Source organism: Mytilus trossulus, chromosome 12 (genome assembly GCF_036588685.1).
Source record: "Mytilus trossulus isolate FHL-02 chromosome 12, PNRI_Mtr1.1.1.hap1, whole genome shotgun sequence".
Classification (NCBI taxonomy): domain Eukaryota; kingdom Metazoa; phylum Mollusca; class Bivalvia; order Mytilida; family Mytilidae; genus Mytilus; species Mytilus trossulus.
Genome location: NC_086384.1, coordinates 3,154,011 through 3,168,341, shown reverse-complemented (window position 1 = coordinate 3,168,341; position 14,331 = coordinate 3,154,011). Strand labels below are relative to the sequence as shown.

Sequence of the window (14,331 nt, the reverse complement as noted above, 5' to 3'; positions counted from 1 at the left end):
TACAAAACATGTACATATGACTGACCAAGAAAATTTTAAGTGTTATTAATGGAAACAAATGAATAACCATGATATTGAATGCAATTAGAAAGACAGAAAATTCGTAACACAATAAAGAAGAATTCTTCTGACATTTCTAATTGTCTGTCGCTGTTGTATTTCCTGCAAATGTTATCTGAAATCCTTAGGGTACGAGTACCACAGACTTAGTTGTATATGGTTCTCGTAGATATCATATACATGTTACGTATACTGCATGCGGTTTTTTCATGACTTTATACTTTAAATGTTCCTATTCATAATTCACTACATTTTTGTCGTAGTTCTTTTTAATTTTGATACATGTATAAAAGAAGAAAGACTTCTCTAAAATACATTCATCCATAAATGACAAAACAATATTTAAACGAAAAACAAACATGATAGACATCCAATGACATAACGCATTTTCCTTTATAAAAAAAAACAAACATAAAATTGAGGTTATCTTTATGATTAAATCACAAGATAAAAACTTGAGTGATTACAGGTAAATTCACCATAACGCAATACCATTACTTCGGACAAACGAAATGCTTGTCAAAATCAAATTTTGTAAATGAAAGTGGCCTATTATCCAATCACAAAACTTGATGCATTTGTAATCCGTAATATAATGTAATAATAGTAGATTGTAAAAATAACAATAATATCAATATAATAATAAAGAAGTATATATTTTAATAACTTATGTATTTGCTAACTAGTTTATATAAATTTTAAAACTGTAATCATGGAAATATTAAAGCTTGCGCTAGGGTAATTATTTACCAATATTATAGGAATAGTCTCCCTTGAAATCATATAAGAAAATCTTAATGCAGCATACAAAGCGGGACCAAGAAAATAGTACAGGTCTTTACCAGGTTTACACAGGTTTAACCAGGTTTATTCAAACATGTCAAAATACTTAAAATAAGTTGTTTTTTTCTTCCCCAAAATAAAATAAATCTGTAAGTATGTATAATACTAAAGCTGTGACTGTATTCTTTGTCAAAGTGACAGCACACATGATGAAAAAACAGCAAAAAACACACTAGTGACTTGTATGCAGAATCTATAGAAAGCTTATTAATATACATTGTAATTTAAAAGGAACTTCTTATTCAGAACAGTTTATCATAAATCCTGTCATTCCATTATATACTGTGGATTCATTGATTTTCCAGCTGGGCACCATATTTTTTGTGGATAAAGATAAAAAAAAAATTGTGGATAAAGAAAAAAAATCATTTTAGTGGATTAAAAAAAATTCATTTTTGTGGATATTTGATTTCTTGGTGGTTTCTTTTACAACACTGCATCCTAGACCATACAACTATTATAAGTTATATGGTTCGCTACTGACCCCATATGGATCCAAAGAGGGTTAGTAAAATCCATGGGGGATGAGGCCGCGTCATGACCCCCCTATGAAATTTACTAACCCCCTACGGTCTCATAGGGGGTCACCATGTGACGTCGTTAAACCAAGCACAATGTGATAATTTACCTGCAGTGCGATAAATAAACATTCAAGTTCATCATTCACCTTTAGCCACAAATTCCACAAATGTTAAGTTTTCTATGGATAAAACTGAATCCCTAGTATAACGAAGATACAACTAGAGGGTGTTTAATTAAAGACACCTAACTACCCAAAAGGGTCTTGTACAGACATACACAGAGTATAAATATATAATGAACAGGTAAACATGAAAACTGTACTGAATAAGAAAAGTAAGCACACAAGCTATATATAGATAAAAAGGTGGAATAGATATTTAGTACCTTATAATCACATTATATAATTCTGAAAATAAAACAACAACATTTCACAAACATGCAACATAACACACACAAACACACACATATATAGATAAACATACAACATAACACACACAAACACACACATATATAGATAAACATACAACATAACACACACATATATAGATAGACATACAAAACGAAAGAAATGCTGTAATTTTCACCAATATCAAGAGTATATTGTGTATACTAAATAAATATTAATATGTTTAAGTATAAAATAAAACAGTGTGAGAATACCTCCGATTTCTAACTACAACAATGAAGAAAAACTTCCCAGTAATGACATATAGGTTTGATACATGTTTGTTTATTTAAGGAATGACTGATATATTTTTTATGTCTATGAAGAAATAACATGAAAAACGTGGTGCACACTGAATAACGCGCGTATCAGGTTATTTAACAGTGTGCACCACATTTTTTATGTTATTTCGAATAGACAGAAAAAATATTACACTCATCTCTTATAATTTAATTCTAAACTCCATTTTAAACCGTAAAAAACAATGAAAAACCGTTGATGACGTCAGGGTCACATGGCTAAATTATGTCTATGGGCTGATAACAAAATAACGTCAGCCAATCAGAAGACATGTTACATCCAAAATTAAATTATTATACTTTAGTAAAATTCATGAAATGGGGAATGTATCAAACTGAAAGAGACAACAACCTGACCTAAGGACAGAAAACAGTTATAGGCTACAAATGGGTCTTCAAAACAGCAAGAAAATCACATCACGAGGCGGGGTTCAGCTGTCCTTTTTGGTATTTATGAACATGGCCATTACCTTCTTCCAATGAGAGGCTTGTCTACTTTTCTTATTAAGTGAGAATTTCCCAATGAGAGGCGTCGACCTGATTGATGAAATCCTTCATTATATAAACTTATTACCTCAAATGAAGGATTTAAATTTCTATTTGAACCAAAGATGTTCCCAATTCAATTCAGTATATTTGAATAAAATATTGTGAAAACAAAATATTTCCAGTGTATTTTTTTCCTAATATTCTTAGAGAATGTTATAAGTATATATTGGTTGTAAAAATCTACTCTACTGTGACAACAACAAAGATTACGTCATAATGATGATAACAACATCGGACATCAAATTTACATACCCTCCTAACATGGACTATTTTCCACTCTCTTTATTAGTTAAATGTATTATATTAGTAATGCAGCTTCTACCAGTTTTTCATACTAACTGTCTTGTGTTTGGACATTATGATATGAATCATGCAGATATAACCATTAGATAGATTTTTTTTGTATTTGTTAGAATAAATGTAAATAAACCAATGATAATTTTTCATCAATTTTGAAATTAAGAGACAAATAAAAACATGAAAAACACATGGTGGAGGTAAACTAACTTTTCAATGAATGCTATTTTATTCCATAAAAACAAACATAGGACTCAGGGAAAGTTTTTTAAAAGTCATCCTTGGGGTGACTGTCAAGAATGAAGAAAATGTTTAAAAATTAAAATTTTCCTTTACAGGTCACTTATTTTTTTAAAGTGCCTTCCCTGGGTACCTATGTATTTCTAAATGGAACCGTCTTTTTAGAAATAGAAGAATGTAAATTAATGTCAGAGCCTAAACATGCATTTATTGTTAAATCTGTAAGCATTCAAGCAGTTAATGTCTTCTTGTAAATCAACCTTAGTTTCAAATGACTAAACCAAATCTAGTTGATAAACAAACCTTTTATACAAGTTTATTACTCAATTCTAAGATTTTGTGAAATATAAGCAAATGTTAGTTTTTGGTTATGTTCTATATAAAAATACTGCTTAGTTTTCTGTAATATCATGTAATTAGCTTTATGTTGCAGACACATGCCATGTTAAACAGTAAAACAAAAAAAACATCAATTTTTTAATTTTCATTGTTAATTGCTCTAGTTGAGTAAAAATTAGTTCGAGCTAGTTATAAACTAAATACAACTTGTATGGACAGACACAAGCCTAACTGGCAAGGCTTCAGAAAAGTTCTGGTGCATGCTGTTTTATGAATATGTTTTCTGTGAATAATTTTCTAATTTCTCTTTATCAATATTCGTTACCTGTCAGGGCCCTCTGGGACAATCTGTACGATTTGTCCGTCAGAATTACGTCCTACATGCTTAGGTATTCTCTGGTAATGACTCCTGGGAAAAAAAACCAGAAATTCTGAATATGTTAAAATGTACCAAAATAACAGTATTCATGTTGAATATCTAAAACAAATGAACCACAAGTAGAGCAGGATCTTCTCATCTTTCTGCAGCATTGAAGACCACCAGATTTTGCTTTGTTACTTATGAATACAGTATTACTGGTAATTTCTCTAGGTCTATATTTGACCATGCTTCTTATATGTTGTACTGTTATACCACTGTCCCAGGTTAGGGGATTCCGTTAACATGTTTAACCCCGCCACATTATTTATTTATGTGCCTGTCCTAAGTCAGGAGCCTGTAATTCAGTGGTTGTCTTTTGTTTATGTGTTACATATTTGTTTTCCATTCATTTTTTTAACATAAATAAGGCTGTTAGTTTTCTTGTTTGAATTTTTTTACATTGTCTTATCAGGGCCTTTTATAGCTATATATAGCTGACTATGAGGTATGAGCGTTCCTCATTGTTGAAAGCCATAGGATGACCTATAGTTGTTAATGTCTTTGTCATTTTGGTCTTTTGTGGATAGTTGTTTCATTGGCAATCATACCACATCTTCTTTTTTATATTGTACACCTTTAAAAACTGTTGATTACATTGTACATCTCAAATTTGTTTTCATAAATATTTGAATTAATGATCAAAGTACAGAAATTTAATGTCTAGTTCAAATGTAAGTATTTAGGATGGATGTCAAAATAAGCAGTTCCTCATTGGCTGGTTCTATTTATTCATTTTTTATATCATCAAGTTGCTTTCTCTTTGAATATTGCTCAATATCTTTAATAATTTATATTTCAAAATTTCTGTGGTCTTATCTGGCATCTATGGTTACCTGTATCTTTGTTGTATGATGACAGATTTGTTGCCTCCCTTCTTTAGACGTTCATGTTCTTTATACGTCCTGTATTGATTTTGGATGACCACTGCTGCATCTCGACTCTTCTTGAACCGTTTCTGAGCATAATAACTTCTAAACTGACTTTGTATCAACACAGCTGCCTGGGTCATCTTCTTATAATATGCATACTACAAAATATATAATGGAGGCTGTTTTTAAAATGCTATTAGTTCAAGAAATAGTAGTTCTTGTAAATCATTAACTCTCAACTCTTTTTGTCTTCTGTTTAAAATCTATGAATTCTAGTGTTTAAATGATGTTTCCAATTATACCATACACTGTCTCAATCACATTTGAATCCATAGAAATTACAATAATTTGAAATTATCCACCATCAAATGAGTTTACAGAAATTGTAAATATACATTATTTTTTTTTAAACTAACATGTCAGCGATAGCCCCACTGGTATATCTGTTTGAGGCACTTAAGAAAATTATATATATTAATGCAATCTTTTTATGTGAATTTCACCAAAGTATAATATGACACATTCCCCATTTCCTTTCCTAATTTTTCATCTACATATATATTGCTCAATAGCTATGTGAAATTCATTGGCCATCTACCAATACTTTTGTAGTTTTGGGGTTTACAAATATTGATGACGGACAGACAGGCAAAGTGAAAACTATAGGGTTCCTGCTTCCTCAATGCAGGGCCATAGTAATATTGTTTGAAAACCATACAAAATTTATCATGCACCATTCATTTTATTGGAAAGTTTACACCTTTCAAGGGCTGTAACTCATGTCTTTTTATCATCTGTATTACTTATCATGTTATCAATAACTGAACTCATATTTTAATACAAAAAGAACTAACTGACCACTAACTGACCTGTTTCTATCGCCTGTAATACTTCTGTATAAGAACTAACTGACCACTAACTGACCTGTTTATATCGCCTGTAATACTTCTGTATCAGAACAGCTGCCTCCATTTCTTTCTGTTGTTGAGTCATTTGTTGTTTGTTTCGGAATTTTCTGTAAGTTTTTTGTATGCATTTAGCTGCCTCATAGAGTTTGCGTTGTTCTTGATCTAAAAATAGAAATAGGTACAACATGAAAGTAATGAGTCTTGGTAAACATCAATGTCAGCAACCAAACAATACAGAATTAACAAAGGAGAAGGTCTGGTAAGGGGTCATTTTGGCCTAAAATTATTACATCTGAGTAAAGATTTTGACATTTTTTAAACACTTCAGTCAATACAATTAGTTTATGTAAGAGATTTGAACTGTTTGGTTAATAAAGATGCTTAAATTCAATTCTCAAGTATGAACAATTTTTCAAACATGCCACAAAATCTTTTCAGATATTTTTTGTCTAAAATGAAAGTGGTCACTTTCATGTTCAGTCTCAGCCTTCATATAATTATATGTTATGTATTATCACCAAAAACAACAATATATTTGAATATCAATACTAAACACAAGTGCTGCTACTTCTATTTTAGACAAAAAAATGTTTGAAAATTAGTACAAATGCTTAAATTGTGAAATTTCAGTAATTTTGCATGAATCAACTTTGCTAGTGCCTGATGCATGTGCATGGTATTATCAAAAAGATATCATATTTGTGTGACAACATCACTCTTCTTTCCATTAATTGCCAAAAGTTAACAATTTTAACAAGTTTTTAAAATGCTATATTTTGGCCTTACAAGGCCTGGTCCATGAAACTAAAACAATAATGAACTGATTTTTGATAACAAACCTGATAATGTAAGGAGTGAGAAATCTTTCTCCATGAACGTGGCCGGAGCATTAAAGTATTCTGTGAACTCTTTATAACAAACCTGATAATGTAAGGAGTGAGAAATCTTTCTCCATGAACTTGGCCGGAGCATTAAAGTATTCTGTGAACTCTTTATATCTAACCTGATAATGTAAGGAGTGAGAAATCTTTCTCCATGAACGTGGCCGGAGCATTAAAGTATTCTGTGAACTCTTTATATCTAACCTGATAATGTAAGGAGTGAAAAATCTTTCTCCATGAACTTAGCCGGAGTATTTAAGTATTCTGTGAACTCTCAATAGCTTACCTGATAATGTAAGGAGTGAGAAATCTTTCTCCATGAACATGGCCAGAGCATTGAAGTATTCTGTGAACTCTTTATAACTTACCTGATAATGTAAGGAGTGAGAAATCTTTCTCCATGAACATGGCCGGAGCATTTAAGTATTCTGTGAACTCTTTATAGCTAACCTGATAATGTAAGGAGTGAGAAATCTTTCTCCATGAACGTGGCCGGAGCATTAAAGTATTCTGTGAACTCTTTATATCTAACCTGATAATGTAAGGAGTGAGAAATCTTTCTCCATGAACGTGGCCGGAGCATTTAAGTATTCTGTGAACTCTTTATAACTTACCTGATAATGTAAGGAGTGAGAAATCTTTCTCCATGAACGTGGCCGGAGCATTAAAGTATTCTGTGAACTCTTTATAACTTACCTAATAATGTAAGGAGTGAGAAATCTTTCTCCATGAACGTGGCCGGAGCATTAAAGTATTCTGTGAACTCTTTATATAACTTACCTGATAATGTAAGGGGTGAGAAATCATTCTCCATAAACGAGGCCGGAGCATTAAAGTATTCTGTGAACTCTTTATAACTTACCTGATAATGTAAGGAGTGAGAAATCTTTCTCCATGAACGTGGCCGGAGCATTAAAGTATTCTGTGAACTCTTTATAACTTACCTGATAATGTAAGGAGTGAGAAATCTTTCTCCATGAACGTGGCCTGAGCATTAAAGTATTCTGTGAACTCTTTATAACTTACCTGATAATGTAAGGAGTGAGAAATCTTTCTCCATGAACGTGGCCGGAGCATTAAAGTATTCTGTGAACTCTTCTGTCGTGGGAGGTGGAGAATCTAGCTTGAAATCGTACGGACTGTAGGGACTGGGAATACATGTAGACTCTGGACTATTGAGAGAGGAAGCAGGTGTGCCAAGGTCAGAATACCTGTAAAAATATAATGTTAATAAAATAATAGTCATGTTAACGTATTTATACAAAATAACCATATAAAAAAAGAATTCTTTGGTTAAAATTTTGTTTTTTTGTCTATTATTTAATTTTGAGAGGATTATTTTCAGATTATTTTTTTTTCTTTGGGTTTCCATTCCATAGAAAATAGCTTTCTTCAAAATAGTTGTTTTCAAAACTGCTCACCAGTTTTAGTAATTTGTGGAGCATTAAAGACTTCTAAAGGCACTAGTAAAATCTTATCAACCACATGTCTACATAGGCTTGTAGGTTTGTAAGCTTATTGAAGTAAAGAATGAAAACAACAACAATAATTTCTGCTTAAACAATATACCTGTATTCATCAAAAGCAAATCCATCCCCCATTGGAGTAGATATCCCAGAATCCTCTTCATATGATGAAGCATGGGGGGATGGCTGTGAGGGTATGGAGCTGTAGGAACTGCTCCTCTCACGGGCAGCAAACTCTGCAGCATCATCAACACGACTGGGAGACAATTTTATCCTCATTGGCATTGCCGCTATGATTTGTTGAGCAAGGTTAACCATCTGTCTTTTAGCATCCTCACTGCTGTCCCCACCTTAAAGGAATAATATATTCACATTGAAAAATAATGTAATTCAAAACCAAATGACCTTAACATGTCATAAACATTCAATTATTTCAAAAGGGTATTGTTTTCATCCATTATTTTTTTTTCAAACGCTAATTTTATAGAAAAGATAATTCAGTGGTTTTTTTTTAGCAATTTTTAATGGAAACGTGTCTTTAGATAATAAGAAATCCTTTTCTCTCACTCAGATCTCCCATTATGCCAATAATGTTTTAATATTAGTCTAATGTTGATGTTTATTGCTAGTTTTTTATGTAGATTTGCTATTGATAAAAAATATTTGGATGTCTCTCTTTAATATTCAATTCATCAGGAATTTAAATCTTCATAATTATGCCAAAATTATGGTTGCAACTGCCTCTGCCAAAGTTAACCTTCCAAAGTTTTAGCAGTTGTGTTTAGGTCCATTTGGAGTTCATTCTCAAAAACATTTGATCATGAGAGTACCTGATGTGGTAATATTCTAAACAGACATATTTCATAAGCATTTCTTGGTAAAATAATCAAAGTAAATAGCACTATACAGCAAACAATGGCATCTCTTTATAAGCAGTAATATTATTTTTATAGCAAGGTATTAATGATTGTTAATCACACAGTGCAAACAACTTCCACACATTATATAATAAGATTCTAAATCATACAAAGCAATATCACAAATTCTCAAGCAAATTAATGAATTTATTGCAAGGAAAACATCCAAAAATAGCTTAAAATCTTAAAACATTTTAATCTTTAATAGCAATTATTTTTTTTAATGCTCATGTTAAGATTGAAAAATATCATTTAATTAAGATTGAAAAATATCATTCAATTAAGATTGAAAAATATAATTTAAGTCTAAATTTAAACAAGAATGAATTTTTCATGCTAAGTTAGCATTATTCATGTTATTGTACTCCCGTCGGGAGATTCACATGTATGCAAGCTGGTGGCAAAAGATGAATTTCGGCTGTTCAGTAGATGGAAATATTTATTGAATGAATCAACAGATCAACTTATGGACAAGTTCAATTCAATATAGCTCAGACTTTTAGAGGGGTATTATGTTAAAAAAAATGTAGTTTACCGTAAGTCAAATTCCAATATAATTAAAGCTATAAGTTTAAGTAAGATAAAGTAAATAAATCCTGTTAATCAGATTATATCTCTTACTGATAGATAATCTATCCGTTCTAATTCTATTCACACGACCCTCGTCATCAGAAGACAAGCGTTCCACATCAATGATCGGGCTCCCTTGACTGGAAAAGGATACGTCAGACATGTTGTCATCGAGATCTGAAATCAAGTGCATGCAGACACTTCAAACTGTTATACAAATCAAGCATTGTTAGGTCAAATCTAATTAATCATTTTATTTACATCCAGCATTTTTTACTCAGATTATAAAATCAAGTTTGCTATTAACTGTCAGTGACCATTTTGCTACCAGTATAAAGTATCAGTGGTCTTTTTACTTCTTTTAAAAAGTAAAATCACAAAAATACTGAACTCAGAGGAAAATCAATTAGGAATGTCCATAATCACAACTGGCAGTGCTATTTTTAGATATTACTATTTCAACTGTCAGATACTTGCTGCTAAAGCTATCAATGACCATTTTGCTGCTATTTACGGTCAGTATTCTTTTAGTGCAAATAAATGTCATTGATGCTTTTAACTATCAGTTCTCTTTATGCAACTAACTGTCGGTGAACTTATTTGCTAGTAACTGTTGGTGCAATTTTAATTCTATAAACTGTAAATGACATTCTTATGCTACTGTCAGTGACCTTATAATTTATGTTAATTATTATCAGTGACCTTTTTGCTGCCAATAACTGTCAGTAACCTATTTATGTACTGCTAAAAAGTGTCAGTGACCTTTTTATGCTATTAACTGTCAGTGACCCTTTTGCTGCTAATAGATATCATTTATATTTTTGCTGCTAATAACTTGTCAGTAACTGATTTATGTTATATTATTAACTGTCAGTGACCTATCTGTTGCTATAAAATGTCTGTGACCTTTATGCTGCAATTAACTGCTAGTGATCCTTTGTGTTCCTTTTATCAGTCAGTGATCAATTTTCTGGTGTTTTTTTTTTTGTCAGTAACATTTAGCAAATGTTTGGCTGAGCACTATATATATTTTTCTAATTAAAAAAGATTTTTTTTACTATTTCATACTGGTTTTTTTCCTTGTTTTAATTACTATGCATCTAGCAAAAAAAATATTCACACATTACTTTGCTCTTTAAAACACTGATCAGCAAAATGAACCATTGCTTTATCAGCACTAGCATAATATATTCTTAAACAAAATCATGCAAATAATGACCATAATTCATTCAAATGTCATAATGCTATGTGTATTTCATTATTATATATCAAGTATAAAACATGATGCTATACAAATATATCTGGTTCACAAACCAAGCTTAAAAATATCAAATGTGCTTCTTCCGGTCTTATATCAGAAAACTAAAGTTAGTAAATTTTAATTCACACGTGCTAATAAAGATGCAAATATACTGGTTCATAAACCACAATGCAATATTACCTGTATCCATTTCTACACAAGTAGTTCCCGTAACATGGACTGAGGGTGTTTCAGTATGGTCCATTGCTGTTTTGTGGTCCTCGTCTGGTTTAATCAGTATGTCTGGTGAGGTCAGATCTCTTCCAGGATTGTAAAGCATTGGATTTTTTGTACTTGTTAAAGCACTTGACACAGAACAGAGTCTCGGTTCAGAGTTAGTCTCCCGTACTGGCCTTTCATACTGACTAGGTGGTGTATAGCTGAAGTCTTCTGGTGTACAATCAATGGAGAAATGTTTGGCAAGTTTACGTCGACTAGATTGCAGGGAATGTTTGGGTCTATTGCTTTTCATTGACTGAACATACTGGCCTGGAATGTCTATATGTAGACTTCCCAACACAGAATTAGGTGACTTGAACACACTGTTATCTTCCATTTTATCAGCAGGGGTATTAAAAGCCTTGGAAGAATCTATTTGTTTTGAAGGGGAAGACAGGCTGCTAGATTTTCCTGTAAGGGAAGACAACTCATTGACAACTGAGATGTGACCAAATTTTTTAGCAACTGCAAAGGGAGACAATTGATCTTTGGTCATGATATGTATTGAATCAGGATTCCAATGGTAGAGGAATTGCACTGTTGATATGTAACCTTTTGCACATGCCCAGACCTGAAAAGTAAATCGATGGTATAGAATGTAATAAATTGCTACATGTAAATGAGAAACTGTAGATTAAAATCAAAACAACAAAGTTAAACTTAACAGTCAAAATTGTGATGTAATTCAAAAGCTTCAATATTGAACATGTTGTACATTTCATTGAGTTTTTTTACTGTTTATCAAAATATCATTTCTGTTTCAGTTTAAGTAAGCAGAACTTTTTACAAACAACATATCTATCCTGCGCCTATTTGTCATCCTTAACATGGAAGATGTATATAAAATTATCAACATAAATAGTGTAACGGCATTATGGAATCACGGTATATTCATGTAATATGTTCCCTATACAAATGTAATATGATGCCTATATTACTATAGTATCAACTTTAAAGTGTTCTTATGCTATCTTTATGTAACAATTTTTCCATTGGATTAAATTTACTGTCAAATCCAAAATTGACATGTTATGGGCCTTATGTTTCAATGAGGCTTTATCCAAATTTGAATAGTATAAAGAAGCAAAACAACCTTGGTTTGAAACTGTTTATTAGCTCTGGTTTGTAATGTTTACATAGCAAAATATAACATGGAGATTCACAAAACTTTGTTTATTCTTAAATTTATAATTTGTTTCAAGCTCTAATGTTCAATTTCATTTTGTAATGCATTAGAATAGGAATAACAATCATGTTAGTCAAAAAGAAGACACTGTGAATTGGCAATAGACTGTGGCAAATACCATTGGCCAGTAAAACTAAATTTGCAACCATCAAATGTCCAACTGACGGCAGTAACTGCTTTACTACAGTACAGTGTGATTACTTACCAATGGTGTACATGACATATCGTCCAATGCATGAGAATCCACTTGACAATCTAGTACCCAGGAGGGGTTATCTGTCCTGAAATTATACAAAACACTCTTAATGTACTGATTATACAACATATCCTGGCCCATCTCAAAAAGGATCATCAGCGAAACAACATAATACAATAAGACAAAGCCAACTCTAAAATATGCTGGGATTGATAGCTTTTATTGCATGAATTTTGTAATGAGTACAACAATGCAATGTCTCTGCCTTGACTGAATTAAGAAGTGAGAGTTAATAAGAGTATTAAAAATTTACTGAAATATGAAGTTCACTATGGCATCTCAGATCTTTCAATACACAAATTGTAAATAGAACAGGTGAACAGCTGGCATTGTCCTTCATTTACACGGAAATGTACATTAAATGAAAAAAAATATTTTAATTTCAGAGTAAGATATTTTTTTTGCATACAGGGCAAGTAGTATATGTACTAATTTTACTGATTTTAGTCTTTATGACCTATAATTGTTAATGTTTGTGTCATTTTGGTCTTTTGTGGAAAGTTGTCTCATTGGCAATCATACCACGTCTTCTTTTTTATATTTATAGATGCGTTCCCAATTCGTTACATGGGATACTGTAGTTAAATAAACTTTGGCCCATAAATCAAAACTTTTGATATACAGTGTAAGTAATGTATTAGGAAGGTTTACAGTCTATTATCTAGTTACTACCTACCTCCATACAATGAGTGTATGAACCAATGCTTGATACCCAAGGGCTGCTGCTATATGAAGTAATGTCATGTTACGCTTCCCTTGTTTTGGAAATATTGTCATGTTGCCCCAGGGCTTGGAAATTAATGATTTTACATATAAAACAACCTTCTTTTCAAAATGGTCTGCTTTTAATTCTTCTTTCAGCTGCAAAATAAAACAGAACTTACTTTGATAGCATTTTATATCAATAATCAGATAAGTACAATAACCATAAAGAACAGGAACGTGCAGCTTCATTCAGTTTATTTTATATGATAATGATGTCCCTTTTTTATTTTTATTTGTTGTGTCCACAATTTTTTTGGGGCCTTTTTAGCATAAACCCACAAGACTTAAAGAGGTAAACAAACATTGTTTGATAGTAGACAGGTGCCCTTTGAATACTTCAAGCATAACTAAATACAACATACCACCACTGACAAGAAACTGATTAACTAAAAACCTACCTTTTGTATAGACTGACGAGACATTGTTTTCTTCAGTTTTTCTTGAATCACAAATAATCTTTCTAACAACAACAGTTTAAGTTCATCATCTTCAAAAGAAAGAAATTCTATTGTTAATAAAACTTTTTGAGACAATTAAAATATATTATTTACAATAAATAATATACAATGTATATTTGAAAAAAAATATTTGTGTTTAGAACAAGGGTCCGGAAACGGTCATATTTGCCAGTCGTGTAATAAACTGAAACTATAATGTCCTAAACTTTTAATTGGGATTTACGTAAAATTTTATTTTTCAACCATAATAATTTCTGTCATTTCGTTGAGATCAACTTTCAAAATCGCCATTTTGAACAAATTTTTGTTTTGTTATCGACTTCCGGTAATTAAACTGCCACTTCATTAAAGCGTTATAATCCTGAGAGCCCTCCTAATAACTATATTAATGCCTCGGGGAGCTATTGGCTAATGATTACTGATCTCTTTACCTGTGTTTTTAATTCACACCTGGCAATTAATCACAAGCTCCAAAATATTATTATAAAGAAATAAAAATTCCATACCAACTGGCTTCATCA

The 14,331-nt window shown here is 31.6% G+C and overlaps 1 protein-coding gene across 3 annotated transcripts in view; it reads right to left on the bottom strand.

Annotated features, from left to right (window-relative positions):
* The window catches only part of LOC134693067 (calmodulin-binding transcription activator 1-like), a 90,426-nt gene that overhangs the window by 7,338 nt on the left and 68,757 nt on the right, over positions 1-14,331 (bottom strand). The window contains exons 13-23 of one of the 3 annotated variants that reach the window (XM_063553772.1): positions 13,751-13,839; positions 13,264-13,448; positions 12,537-12,612; positions 11,068-11,716; positions 9,678-9,803; positions 8,243-8,489; positions 7,700-7,884; positions 5,809-5,954; positions 4,849-5,042; positions 3,920-4,003; positions 2,971-2,998 (exon numbers count right to left, since the gene is read on the bottom strand). In XM_063553772.1, the coding sequence (XP_063409842.1) occupies positions 2,971-2,998; positions 3,920-4,003; positions 4,849-5,042; positions 5,809-5,954; positions 7,700-7,884; positions 8,243-8,489; positions 9,678-9,803; positions 11,068-11,716; positions 12,537-12,612; positions 13,264-13,448; positions 13,751-13,839 (2,009 nt within the window). The remainder of the gene's footprint in view (positions 1-2,970; positions 2,999-3,919; positions 4,004-4,848; positions 5,043-5,808; positions 5,955-7,699; positions 7,885-8,242; positions 8,490-9,677; positions 9,804-11,067; positions 11,717-12,536; positions 12,613-13,263; positions 13,449-13,750; positions 13,840-14,331) is intronic. The other 2 variants (XM_063553771.1, XM_063553774.1) reach the window with 2 other exon arrangements.